The sequence below is a fragment of the Coloeus monedula genome, assembly GCF_965178545.1.
Source record: "Coloeus monedula genome assembly, chromosome: 1".
In the NCBI taxonomy this organism is placed as follows: domain Eukaryota; kingdom Metazoa; phylum Chordata; class Aves; order Passeriformes; family Corvidae; genus Coloeus; species Coloeus monedula.
In genome coordinates this window covers 8,314,188-8,328,470 of record NC_138781.1, presented here as the reverse complement: position 1 = coordinate 8,328,470, position 14,283 = coordinate 8,314,188, and the positions used below count along the sequence as shown (strand labels likewise).

Below are 14,283 nucleotides of genomic sequence, written 5' to 3'. Positions count from 1 at the left end.
CCTTTTTAATGCCTTAAATATGTTTCTGCATGTAGGCCTGGGCAATCTCATCTTCATATCCGAAGATGCTCCCACATGGGCTCAACAAAATAAATACCCAAAATGATTGCTTTTCTTGAATTTAATAATCTTGAATGCAATCCCAGCTCATTATGGCCACTTCCTCCCGATGCATCCCAGTGTCTGAAAGCTCTGCAAGGACTCGCACAAGTCTTAGACTTGTCTGTTTGTCTCTGCCCATAAATGCTTGCAGCACTTCTAAGGGGTGTTTTGACAGCTGTACCATGACCAGGCAACATGAGCCTTTCTCTCTGTGCATTTCCTGTGAGTGAAAATCTGATAGGAAAAGAAGGAGCCATTTTTTCAGGGAGTGTGTCTTGGAAGTGAGAGGTGAGGTGGCAGAAGGGTTGAGCTCAAGGTCAGACAGCCTCATAGCACCTGAACACTTTCCTATTGTTTCATTTCACTTTTGGTAGCTTTTCTCTACCAGCACACATGCTCCCTTCCAACTGCAAAAGTGACCCTTCCTAGCATATATCAGAATATTTAAATTGAACTTTTTTAGACCCAGAGAAATCAAGAGCCCAAATCCCACAAAAATCTCACAGAGATGATGTGGAAAACTCACTAAGAATTCATATAAACTTGAATTTCCTAAATTTGCTGCTAACAAGATCTCATGTATTCTTTTTATTCTATGGTCTGATTCACTGCTGAGAACTGTTATGACTTACTTTGTTCCCAAATGATCCCTAACACAACAGGATATTGAAAGGCTGTATCCATTTGTCAGGAGAAATTGGATTAGTTTCCTTGTTAGTCAATGCTGATTTAGTAATTTAACATAACAGAAAGAAGTTCCCTGAGAGCCCTTGTATTGTGTATGTATTTAAATTCAAAAGTGATGGGAAAAGCAGCAGCCCCTCCTGTACCCTGTGAGAGAATTCTGTGTAGCAGAGAGCGGGTGGGGAACCTGGTGCTTCCCCTCATCACTGCTCAGTCAAGAAACATCCCAGTCTCTCCCACACGGGCGTTCACAGTGACCTTCAGTGGTATGTGTAAAACAAAAAACAAATAAACAAGAGTCCCACCACAGGCCTCCTCCAATATTTACTTTGTGGTCTTCAGACAATCCTGATCGGTGACACCGTGTGCTCTCTGAATGACTCATGAAGTGCTGCTTCTATCTTTAATATTTTAATGTGATTATGTATTTAATCAGTAACAACCATAGCAAGTTGTACCTAACTGTTGTTAGCTGGGTTCTAGAACTGAATCTCTGCATTGCAATTTTAACTGCCCTTACTGATTTCATATTAAAAGCTGGCTTCAGGAGGAACAATGTAAGATGACACCCAACTCTTCCATAATTTGTGGTTTCTGTTCACCATCAAGTACCTATTGATCCATTTGAAAACACTTCTGGCCCTGAGTTATGCTTGGTCTTCATTTGTAGTGATATCAGACTTGACCAGACCTGACCTGGTTTTGTAAGCAAGTGAGCCTCCTTGAGCTGGAACTGTAAAAATAAAGAGGAAAACTCTTCTCCTGCATGAGACAGGGATCTATGAAGTTCCTCTACTGCTAAGATATTATCTGCTTTGAGCTGCTCCTGGATTTTCTGTAGTATGACCTGACCCAACTCGTATCCATCAATCAGTAAATAAAGTCTAAGGTTGGGAAGAAAAAAAAGCCTAACTGAAATTTAACCCAGAAATTTTTCTAAATCAGTGTAAACTATCAATGTGAACAGAAAGGATATCAGCATTTTGAGTAATTTGTTATTGTTGGCACGTTCTAGGATTTAAATATGAAATCCTGCTCTGCTTTAATGCATAATACTGAAAAACCTTTTTTAGCCTAGAACGAGTGAAACAGAGCAATTGAATTTATTTCTGAAAACACCATGCCCTGTATGTTTTATGTCTGTGACTTCCTAAAGCTTGAACAGAGTGGCATAAAGTGACTCTGTGAAATCCCCCATCGGTATGCAAAGCTGCATCAGTCATCTGTACAGCAGCACAAGACTATGATAAAATGAAACGATGAAACAAAGCACCGAGGTGAACTTTGTCCATGGGGAAGCCTTTTTAAGTGATCCAGTGTCAGCAAATTGCTTACTAATGTGTTGACTTATGGCAACCCTCAAAAGTAAAATGAAAAGCCTGGAATTTACAGCATATCAATGAATCAGTTGATAAGCTTTTACTGGTTTAATATCCTCCTAGTTTTGCTGCTTGGAGCCACTTCAGGTTAGCAACAGAATGTTTACCATCTCTGTGTGATAAAGGAAGTCAAACGACTAAACAAATTCCAGGACCATTATACTGTTTGGTGAGATTTAAATTAAAATCGTTGGGAGAAATCATGTGGAGGGGGGAGGAAGAAACTAAAGTCAACTGCATCATTTCACAATGACTTACCTCGCTTCCTAAACAATGGCAGGATTTTTAGCAGGGCTGGAGATAATGTAATGCATTAGAAAAGATTTAATTGCACCAATAAAAGGCTATACCACAATTAAATGACATATAGAGTGACATTTATAGGTGGGATCAAAGAAATTCACTACCTAACATGCTGAAGCAACACCCTGCTCTCTGTGTATAGGAGTGCTAAAAAGTAGCCTACTTTGGTTTCAGTGACCTTTCTTATCTCCTTTGATCTAGATTATTAAAAATTTTAATGCCAGGTATAATAAGGGCTACTGTAGCACCCTGAAATAAGCAATATGTGTCTTTCATAGTACTAATATTTCAGAACTTTTTTTTTATTTTGTGATATTTATTTAAGCATATGGAACTTGACATTTAACCTTTGTGATCCTTCCAGAGGCGGCAGGGTTATTAAAAATAGTTGGGTTTTTTTTTGCTATTGTGATGCCATTTGATTATGCTGATGTTTAGGGAGTGACCTTTTAAAAGCACAGTTCAATTTTGAGAAGCAAATTTTATTTTAGAAAAGCTTTTTAGTGTCTGGAAGTAGATAGCTCCTTGTGAAAACTTTCTTTACTGTTTTCATTAACCAACACTTAAAAGTGTAAGAGTGAACAGCAGGAAAACTCATCTACAGTTCCCACTTGAAAGCCACTAAGAAAAATAAGTGTATATCCTTCAGTCATTACTTGTACTGAATTGATTCAAACCCGGCTAATTGTTATGAGAAGACTTTATAAATTTATTCTTAATAGAAGGTGGAAAAGTGGTCCCCATATTGTTCCCTGTGAAATCCTGAAGTGTTAACATGTGAGAATGAATTCCTACTACTGAGGCCTCTATGTGGGTGCTGTGTTGAAGGAAGACCTTCCCATGGCTTTTGTAACTATGGGGTGAAATGTAGGCAGCCAGGCACCAAAGACAGAGGCCCTAAAGCTGGCCCAGGGGAGGTAGCTTGGTGAGTTGCAGCTGTAGCCATCTGAAGTTCAGTGAGAGAAATTTTAACCAACAACATTCAGCTGCAGCTTTTAGCATACTTAAGAGCCTTCTTCAACCTCCTGTTGCTGAGACCTTGTTTAATAGCTTAGCATGGTATCTTGGGCCTATGGGAAACTGACAGCCTTCTTGGGAAAGAAGCATCCATCTGCCTCCCCAGACTTTCAAACAGGAGAAAAATGTAAGTATTGCTGTTGTCTGTTCCAGTCATGCTTCTTGAGGACAGTCACAATCTGCCAACAGATTAATTTATTCCAAACTTGAGTGCTTGAGCACTTTTGAGTGTAACATCAGTGTTCTTCAGTCACCTTCATATTCTTTTTCTCTGCTACAGGGAAGGATTTTGCATTGGTTCCAAAGGCAGCAAAGCAACCAGCAATCTGTCTCAGTGTTGCAGCTGAGAACAGGATTTCCTCCCCATCCTGCCACTGAACAGCAGTACCAGTTTTGTGTCACCAGTCTGCCAGGTTACATGTAGGGTACAGTGTCACTATCATACAGAAGTGCAGAATAGGGCAAGAGTGGGTTCATGCCTCCAAAGCTCTCCAATAGGATACAGTTGTGTACGTGTGAGAAATGATGTCAGACAGTAATAAGCCTTTTTCTGCAAGCACTCTTCTGTTTAACCAAAGTGATTATTTAAAAAACCAAAACCAAACGATTTAAGTATTGGTCTAAACTTAGCACTGTTTTAGCTTGCAGCTTGGGTGAGAGGATATTCCTGGCTGCACATACCAGCAGCACTGACACAGCTGGTGACGTGGCTCTGCTCTCTGAACCAGGCTCTTGGTGACCCTGGGCTGGACCTTGTCTCCTCTCACTCCCTGAGGGACGGTTTAGTTATTGCTGAGCAGTTTTTGTTCCTGAAAAGCTGATCTGAGCTGGCTGTGACTAAAGTGAGGGAAGACTGGAAGCTGGCAAAGGAGAGCCTGAGGCTTGCCCAGGACTCTGCAGCAGCAGCTGTGTGCTGGAAGGCAAAGCGGGGTCACTGCAGAATGCTTGACTCTGCTTTATTTGTACGGGGTCACCCTAATTTATTACAGTCTGATTTGCATCTGAGCAGAAGTTAGAGAGGGGAAAAGCTGTGGAGTGGAAGTACCCAGTTCAGTGAGAGAACAACAACAAAAGGAGTTATGATTTTTTATGGATTTATTTATTTCTCCCCTTACCGTACCCCCTTCATTTAATTTTATAGGAAAATAGATCACTTTGATTTATCAAAAAAAAAAAAAAAAAAGATACAAAGCCTCAGAAGAAGTCCAGTATTGTTGGACTAGGCAAAATGCAGGTCATAAAATTAAATATTTTAATTATTTTCCTTACTTTTAGATTCTAAAGAGGATGGAATGAACAGACTGACAAAACAACTGAGTGACTCCAGTGCTGCCTGTTTCATATGAATTAGAAGGAATAAATGAAAAGGGAGGGAGCTGATATTCAGGAATTCTGGTTTAAGAAAGCTGAATCACACCAAGGAAACAGACCACGGCAGCAAATACAACATAACTTTTTGTCAAATAATTGCTTTCTTAATTTTCTATCCTTAGGAGGCACTGGGTCTCTCAAGTCTTTATAATCTCTTCTAACAATATATCCCCTCCAGGAAGCTTGAATTCTCTAAGACACAATTCTGCTCAAGAAGAGGAAACTCTAATTTATATAATTTAATTATTTACATGAAACGTTAGTTTAATGCATTTTTTTAAACTCTAACTTTTGTAGTGCATTCATTTTGTCTAGTTTCTTACTAAAAATCGAATGCATTTGGAACATTATTAAGAAATAAATATTGTCCAGTGACGCACCTGTAGCAGAAGTAAGGCTTACCTAATTCATTCATTTTAACCAAGCATGCCCTATCATGTATTACTCTGGTCTGATACTGCTCTTTTCTACACATAGGACAACTTTTTACCTGTAAATTTTTCAAAGGTTTTCAGATATGACCGAAAAAAAAATTATAATTAAAATTACTTACAATATATTTCATCTCGGTACAGATGAAACAGGCTAGATTAAAGAATGTAAAAACACTTAATTCTTCAATCCATGAACACTCCACAAGATCCATACTTTTAAAATTAAAGTGTTAAGAGAATTTTGTAAATCTCCACATATTCACATGAAATTTCATGAATTAAATTATTCCAGGTTAGTATACCCATGTAGAGCTCAGTTACAAACTGTGTTTTCCCATATGCTTTTAAAAAAGGTTATAAAAAAGAATAAAGTGCTTCATCATAAAATAGCTCTAAATTATATTTCTTACCATAAAAATCTGGAATCAAAATTACTTTTCAGGATGATTACATTTAATTCATTAAGATATTCACTTAGGTAGTTTAATTAAAAGACTCATGTATTATGTGCTTGAATAGTTATATAAAAATGTACTCACTTAATGGACTACATGGGAACATGAATGCAGCACCTGTTTTTTCAAAGGAAAAAAACAACCCCAAGAACCAAACCTGACTTTAAAGCATTCTAACAGCTGAAAAGGAAAAAAATGCTGACAAGAAAAATTCTGACTGCCTGAAAGGTCATCAGTTTCCTTTGGTGATTACTGCAATCTTTCGAGTGGAAATAAAATTAGTTTCTGAATCTGTGAATTTTGTGTTAACAACACATGGGGTGGCAGAAAGCAAGAAATGGCAACTGCTACTGACTGGAGGAAAAGACTATAAAACAAGCATTTAAAATGAAATCTGATTAATTTTTCTCCCCTTTCCCCACAGAGACATGGCATTTCAAGAAGTGATACCCATCAAATGCAGCATTTCTCACATACAATAAAACAAAAGAGAAAGTATGTTGATAGGCTTCAAGAAAACTTCACCTTTATCTGACCTAAGTTCCCACCAAATGCTGATGATCTCCATCCTGACAAAAGATACAGAGTTGGACAAAAAAAGCAGTTGGCTCTCAGAGGAAGGGAAAACTGGGAAAGGAGTGAAACCCAGAACAAGCAGTGAGCACTCTTGAGCTGGCAAACACAAGAGGATTAATGGCCAGCAGCCAGCTGGAGGGAAAGCTTTCAGATACAGTGGCTTTTTCCCTTGAGGGAGGAAAGCTAACGAAACACCGAGGACAAAAAGAATTCCAGAGGCATTTGCCTTTTTGTGCCAAATCTAAAGTAACCTTTTTAATGAGTGCTGTCTTTTGCTCTCTCTTGTCAAGCTTCAGACTTTCAGGGTAGCCAGAAATTGGCAGATCTTTTCAGAGATATCCTACCTGTCTGTGGACAGTTGTTCACCTCCAGCTAATGTTGATGTAAAAAGAAGCAAAAGCCCTGCATCTAAGGTTATTCAAAGACTTTGATTCACAACAGAGACTTGGTTGGGAAAAGTCTTCTAAAAAAATTTAAAGGGAGAACAGGCCGCAAAACTACCCTAAAATGCACTGTGGAGAGAAACTTGCTAGCAGTTGGGATAATCTTCTAATTACCATCATCACCTCTCTGAAGCAGCTCTCGCTTCCATCAGTCACTTGTCTTTTTTTTGCTTAATATTTTCAAGGTGATAGATGAGAGAATGTAATAAAGCAGGATGTATTTATGCCCATGCTACACACATGCACTGAGCAAAGCCATCAAGGTAAAATCAAGGCATTTCGTCAGATAACCTGAGGAAGTGACTGACTCGCATTGGGTGTACACCTACTTCATTTTCCAAATAGAAATAACTGTTGTACTAAACTGCAATTAACAAAACTTGTGAGAAGACAAAAAATATCTTGAATTGTACAAACAGCAAATTTTTACCTGAGGAATGAAGGCCAGAATCATATCTAACATGAGTTTATTTGAAGCAGAAAATAGCCTATACCTGCTTTGCAAGAACAGATAAAAAGGCTTCTCTACTGCCATAACTTCAGAAGTGATACTACAAATACTACCAATCTTCCTCTACCATGTCATGTTCAAAATGATATCAGAGTTGGCCACTGAGTTGGTCCACTTACTAAAATCTAAATAGTGTCTGAAAGTAGAATCTTTCCTTTATTTCTTCCTCCAGCTGATGACTTTCAGCAGCACCTCAGGAAAATAAAATAAGTAAATACAATTGTGTAGTCCACACAATTATTCAGTTACATATGTACCATAGCTTGAATTGCAAATTCTTCCCTGAATATTGCACAAGGCTGTATGGATTCTCCATGCTGTGTGTATCTCTGCTTTTTTTGACCCGTTCTTCAGCAGGAAGTGTCAAGGAAGGATGCTCAGCTACTGATTTCTGAGCTGTGGACAATAACAACAAATCACTGAATAAAACCCATTGGCCTTTACAGACAATGGATTTTCTTCATACGAAATTCATTGATAATGTACTTGCTTAGGAATACTTTATACAAATACTTCATATAAATCTATCATTGGACAAAAAAACATCAAGCAATATATTTCTTATGATTAAGTACCTAAAGGGGCTACAAGAGAGCTGGAAGGGGGCTTCTGACAAGGGCATGGAGAGACAGGACAAGGGGGAATGGCTTCAAACTGGAAGAGGGTAGGTTTGAATTACATATTGGAAAAAATTCTTCCCTGTGAAGGTGGTGAGGCCCTGGCATAGGCTGCCCAGAGAAGCTGTGGATGCCCCATCCCTGGAAGTGTTCAAGGCCAGGTTGGACAGGGCTTGGAGCAGCCTGGGATAGTGGTAGGTGTCCCTGCCCATGGCAGGGAGTTGGAACTGGATGATCTTTAAGGTCCCTTTCAACCCAAACCATTAATGGATTAGCTATTCAGTAATTATCAGAACCTCTTTACATACAGGATTTATACAGGATTTTTTTAATGTACATTTTTATTTGCTGAGTAATTTGAATTTATTTTGATACCTTTTCAGAGCCCTTAAAATGGGATTACCTAAAGAATGTAACAACAGCATAATTTCAAATTATCAGCATAAATAGAATCTCAGAATTGTGAAGTTTTCCTCAGCATTGCATTTATGCATTCTTAAAAATAAAAATTAATCAAATGGTATAATAAAAAACCGTGGCTGCTGCTGCAAAATACTGAAGTTTAATGAGGCTGTGACATAAGAAAGAGAAATAAAGAGCATGAAGAGACAAAGAGATGGTCCCAAGAGACCAGTGATAGTGTCACTGTTACAGCTGAGCTTGTCCAACTCCAGTAATGACTGTGAGGTGCCTTGCTGCATGTACATGTGAAATCTGCTTTCTTAAAGAAGGAATCAGTGAAAATACTTAGAGTATTACTACCTGCCCCCACAAGTGGCAGATAAAGTCCAGTGTCAGTATCTCAGCAGTAAAAAACTTATGCTAATAGGTACAGCAGGGGATAGATCTTTGTCATCTTTGAAGATCAGAAGAAGCTGCTTTTCTGGATTGACCAAAATCCGTGGAAAAATATCCTGGGTTTGTGTAATAAGCTAATAACTCGAGTTCATAGTGAGGCCTTAATGGTGTTTGACAAAACAAGAAAGGAAGAGGGACAAAAATACAATACAATAATTACAATGCAAGCTGATACTCCCTAGATGAGAGTTCCAGTCCTAGATGGGAAGGAAAGGGTAAACTCTTTCATTCATACCAGAATCTTTGCATAAATCTCACATTACTATGCAGCACATATTTGTTCTGTGTAAGCTTTCAAAACCCCCATCAGGCAGCTTGTGCATCCAAACGCATTTCTCATGAGGAAAAAAGGAATCCTAGCAAATCATGGGGTTTTGGTGATCCCCTTGCTCAAGTATCTCATTATTCTAGGGCAGGATTTGTTAATTTTTGAGGCAAAAATTCTCCTCCTGAGCTCATCCATCTACAGATGTATATCGTTAATCATCTAAAATTTGCACAAACTGCCTTTGATCTTTTAAAAGAACTTTTGAGAGGTACTAAAGGATCTATCAGGAATACTGTCTTCCCTTTAGTTGAACTATATGCCTAGCCTACTTCCTTGTGAGGTCATGACATCCTTCAAACATAAATCAATCTGAATCCATATTTTAGAACAACAGGATGGCTTTGAGGTTTCAAGCTGGGTCAGTTTATGCTTTTGGAACAATGTGGGGAATGATTTCCCTACATGTGGTTTGTTTCACATCGACCCCCCCTTTTGTTATCCCATTTTGATAGCCCAATATATCGAGGGATGGCCTCTGTGATGAGAAAATCTGGGTATAGGGGGAGTGAACTAGAAAGCAAAGCAATGACAGCATGAAAGACAGTATCACAACCTAAAAAATGCCTAATCTTGGTTTCTTTCCAAGCAGTGTGGTCAGAGACTGTTTTAAGGAAGAAAATGGGATGGCTTTGTGGAAAGCCTACTGTATACCCCCGGGGTAAGAGAAAATGCTTATTTAAAGCTTTCACAAATGGATTATTTAAACTGCCAAACAAGAAGAGATTGGCAGCAAAATTGAACTTCTAAATAATACAAACCAGATGGGACACTTGTGAGAGACAGGTTATACAGGTGTTTAGAAGGAAAGCTTTTATACAACAGAGTTTCTGAAGGAAAACTGGCAGGAGGACACAAAAGGAGGGATGTTGGCCAAAGCAAAAAGCTCTATGGAGATATTCTCAATGCAGCACTTTGAAAAAATACAAGCAGTGAAAACCTACATTTATCACAGCTCAAGACATCCAAGAATTTTCATCCTTATGCATCGAATTTAAAAGCCCAACCCGTTTACAGACACACCCATTTACAACCAAGTTATTTATCCTAAAATGAACCTTATAGAAGTGTTTACATGCCTTTAAATTATTACTGCTGGATTTTAGGAATCAAGCCCATATTGAAAAGAATGAATGATAGGAGACCTATGAAACTTTGTTTGATTACCCATAAACTCAAGGAGAAAATGTTGCATTAAACTACATTTTTAAAGTTGTTTTGCAGTTTTAATATTTAAACCGTGCAATCCTTATTAAGGAAGAGAAAGTTTGACACATTCATTTTGAAATAATATGAGAATATTGGTGAAAATTCTACAAGGTAAATCCCAGGAACCATTGAAGTTTCAAAAAATATTTCAGCACAGTCTTTTGAATCACTTGCACAAATATTCATGTGGGACAATTCAGACAATGCTGTGATTTAAAGAGAAAATTCTTGGTCTTTCTAATAATAGCAGAAAACATGCTCACACTTGGGCTGCATTTTTTCACCTCAGCATTCAGCTTCCATAATCACTCATTATTGATGTTCCTGTTAACCCCAATACCTCTCTTCTGTTTTTCCCCCTGCTATCCTCTCTTCAAAATGAACTAAAGAAAAAGCCCTCCCATCTTTAGAACTATAAACATGTAAATAAAGTGCTAATTGCCTCATCTTATTACCTTTGTCCTATCACTGGTTACACTCACTTGTTGTTCATTATCTGAAGTTTCCCTCTGAACCTTGAGCTGATTCCAAAGGCAGAGCTGCTGGGATGGAGTGTCCCTGGTTTAATGGGTTCCCTCTGGAGCTGGGACTACTGTGACTACTGGTTCCTGTGGCAAAGGCAACCTGATCTTCAGGGAGGCCTAAGGGCATTTCTATGAAAAAGAATAAATAAAAGAGTTATTAATGATGATGAAGGCTCGTTATGCTCAAACCTGCAAATTCTGGAGCCAGAAGGTTCTTTAAGTAGTGCCTAATCAAGGCAACAGAAAGGATGGACACAAGAAGACATTCATGGCAAAAATACTGTTGAAATCTTTAGAAAAGGGAAATACAGGGCTGAAACTGAGAGGCAGGAAGCACATTTGGTCTCCTGGCCTGTTCAGATGCTCCCTGGCTTTGTTTTTCTAAGCAGTATCTGTCGCTGCTCCACAACTGTATTTTTATAACACTATTTGAAAGTGAGTTTTCCTACCAGGCATCATTCCAAGCCCTCACATCTGTGACTTTTATCTTGCTGCATGTTTGCTTCTAAATTTGAAAAAGGTATTTAGCTACAGGTGTTAATTCTTCCCTGGTTTAGCCCCAGGACCATTGTAAAAACAAACCTTTTTAACTTTGAGCAAAGCTGGGTATATATTAACGAAGAATGCATTTCATGCAGCATTAGTAAATGTCTTTTTACAGAAGAAGGAATAAACCAAACTGTTTCAAATCGACTTAAAAAAAATCTTAATGCTAGAACCTTCCCTCAGCTAAATATAGTATCAAAGTCACTGATGTTTTCTTGAGAATAAAATGTAAAAAAAGTTACGACAGTCAATAGACATTAAAAGTACTTCTTGCTTCTAATGAAGAATTTGTCTTCATCAAGATGCACTATTTTCACCTTTTTGCCTTCATTGTCACAAGAATAATATTTTAAATGCATTTCAGGTATGAAAAGATGCATTTAAGCTACTGATGGCAATTCTGTTTTTTACCTACTGGCTTAAACTGCTGAATTTTGACAAATTTTAAAACAAGATATTATGCTGTTCAGCAATAAATCATCTTACTGAACAGAAAGCTTAGCTTCCGCATTTTAGTTTATTTTAAATAAAAACAAAAATTACAAATCAGAATGGTTTACCTAATGTTAGCTGTGGAGAACTGGGGTCAAGAAGATACTCCTTTTCTGCATCTTCCTTGCTTTGGTGCTCTTTTTTCTTAGTCCAGTAGCTACTGTTATTCTGACTATTTCTTTTATTTATGGGATTTGTAAAAGTTCTTGGTATTCCTTGTCCTTAACTTAGAAGAATCTGTTAATAAAGGATCCTGAAGCTGATGACTGTTTATTGTATGATCCTGTAGAGCAACTGCAGAAACTGCTCTCGTCCCTTGTTTGGAGGAGCAGCCCTAAAAAGCAAAAAAACCCAACCAATCTTGAATAATTATTGTTATAAATGATTTAAAACCATCCATATTATAGTAAATTAAAAGAAACTCTGCACTTTTTTGAATTGTTAAATGCTTTTGTACACATACAAATCCAGTAGTTGAAGCCTAACATGCAATTACGGTAATATGAAATTTGGGATTGATGTTTCTGACACATCCTAGTTTTAACTTACAGAAAGTCAAATGAAATCTTTGATTTATCATTTATATTATTTATATATATTAAATAAAATAGCAGTAATTTTAGAGTTTTAATTACTGAGCCCATAATTATTATATTCAATAAACTCATTATGAGCTATAAAAGTTTGGCATGCCTGAACACATTTTAGTTTCATATAATTAAAAACAATCCCAAAGGCTAATTTTGCCTTCCAGAACACTGAATATAAACAAGAATGTATTATTTTTGTACAGGGAATGGGCTTATCTACCTGTTCCTCTGTTTCTCCCCACGCTTATCCTTTAAGAGATGGAAAATAGTACCATGTAAAATCGTGATGTCCCATTGATAATCTTTAGCTGATTTGACAAGAATAGTGTTCCTTTACAAACAGAGATATAAAAAGAATAATATTTCTCAGGAGAGGCAGCCTCATCAATAGCAGACAAGGAACCTACAATTCCTGTTGTTTTCTCCTTGGGATCCCATGGGAAAGAGCTTAACATCTGTTCCAGGCACAGAAGTTAACTTTGGATCCATAAATCACCAAGTTCGTTTCTCTCCTGTCGACCTCATTTCACCCTCAGTAGGCTGCCTGCAATATACAGGGAATGGATTCAAAACAAATGGCAAGAATCACAAATTTCAGGCTGAACTGAGGAAAAGATGTGGCTGTAGCAATAAACCCCACAGAACTGTTCTGCAAGAGTAGTTTGCTGTAGACAGGGAAGCCTGTGATACACAGAGCAGGGATGATGTTGGCAGCCCCTTTGGGGCTGAAGCTGTTCCACTGTCATCCCAACATCCTCACTGGCACAGCAGGAGGACGTGATTGGTACCAGAGTGGAGGCTGCAGGGGATGGAGTGAGACCCCTCAGCTGTGAAAAACAGGAGCCACTGCATACAGGGCTGTGCTGCTTCACAGTCACAGCACGGTTTAGTTTGGAAGGGGCCTTAAAGATCACCTTGTTCTACGGCCCTGCCATGTCTGGGGACCTTCAACTAGACCAGGTTGCTCAGAGCCCCATCCAACCTGTCCTTGAACACTTCCAGGGATGGGACATCCACAGCTTCTCTGGATAACCTGTGCCAGGGCCTCACCACCCTCTCAGTAAATAATTTCTTCCTAATATCTTAACTAAATCTATCCTTTTTCAGCTTGAAGCCATTTCTCTTTGTCCTATCACTCCATTCCCCTGTAAATTGTCCCTCTCCAGCTGTCCCTTAAGGCACTTGAAGGTGCTATAAGGTCTCCCTGGAGCCTTCCCTGCTCTAGGCTGAACAGCTCCAGCTCTCAGCCTGTCTCCATAGCAGAGGTGCTCCAGCCACCTCATCATCTCTGTGGCCTCCTCTGGACTCACTCCTGCAGGTCCATGTCCTTCCCATACTTGGGACCCAGATCTGAACTTTTCAGTGTGTGGTTGTTCCTCTGCTACCACAGCCAGCCCTGCTCTTCACCGGCCACAGCTCAAGATGGGATGACCAGAGGGGCTGTGTCTGTGCTGCAAAGAAACTGTGGATGTGGCACTTGGGGACATGGCTTTGTGGTGGACCTGGCAGTGCTGGGTTAATAGTTGGACTCACTGGTCTTACAGGTCTTTTCCAACCATGATGATTATTTTCAACCTCTTGTCCTTTTTCCCCGCACAGCTCCAACCCCACAGCCCTGCACAGGCTCTGAGGGAAGGGTGGCAGTGGGAGGTGTTGCTCCCTTCTCCTCAGAGGGTGGAATGGAGCCTCTCCTGGCTTGATCCCAGTCACTGCCCATAGAGAAGCCCCTGGGAATAGTTGCTTTCTGATTTTTCCTACCACTGAAGCTGCACACTTCCTGTATCCCACTGTCCCTAGGCACTGTTTTGCCCTTTAGCCCCATGTCTGTGTGGTACTTTGGGGCTAAG

General features: G+C 39.0%; 1 protein-coding gene across 1 annotated transcript in view; it reads right to left on the bottom strand.

Moving 5' to 3' along the window:
* Positions 1-14,283, bottom strand: part of RNF32 (ring finger protein 32) — a gene marked incomplete at both ends in the record, with an annotated part of 84,830 nt that overhangs the window by 1,711 nt on the left and 68,836 nt on the right. The window contains 9 exon segments of the mRNA XM_082293605.1: positions 4,939-5,048; position 5,259; positions 5,261-5,338; positions 5,340-5,377; positions 7,533-7,612; positions 7,615-7,671; positions 11,915-11,974; positions 11,977-12,031; positions 12,034-12,180. Of these exon segments, the coding sequence (XP_082149731.1) occupies positions 4,939-5,048; position 5,259; positions 5,261-5,338; positions 5,340-5,377; positions 7,533-7,612; positions 7,615-7,671; positions 11,915-11,974; positions 11,977-12,031; positions 12,034-12,180 (626 nt within the window).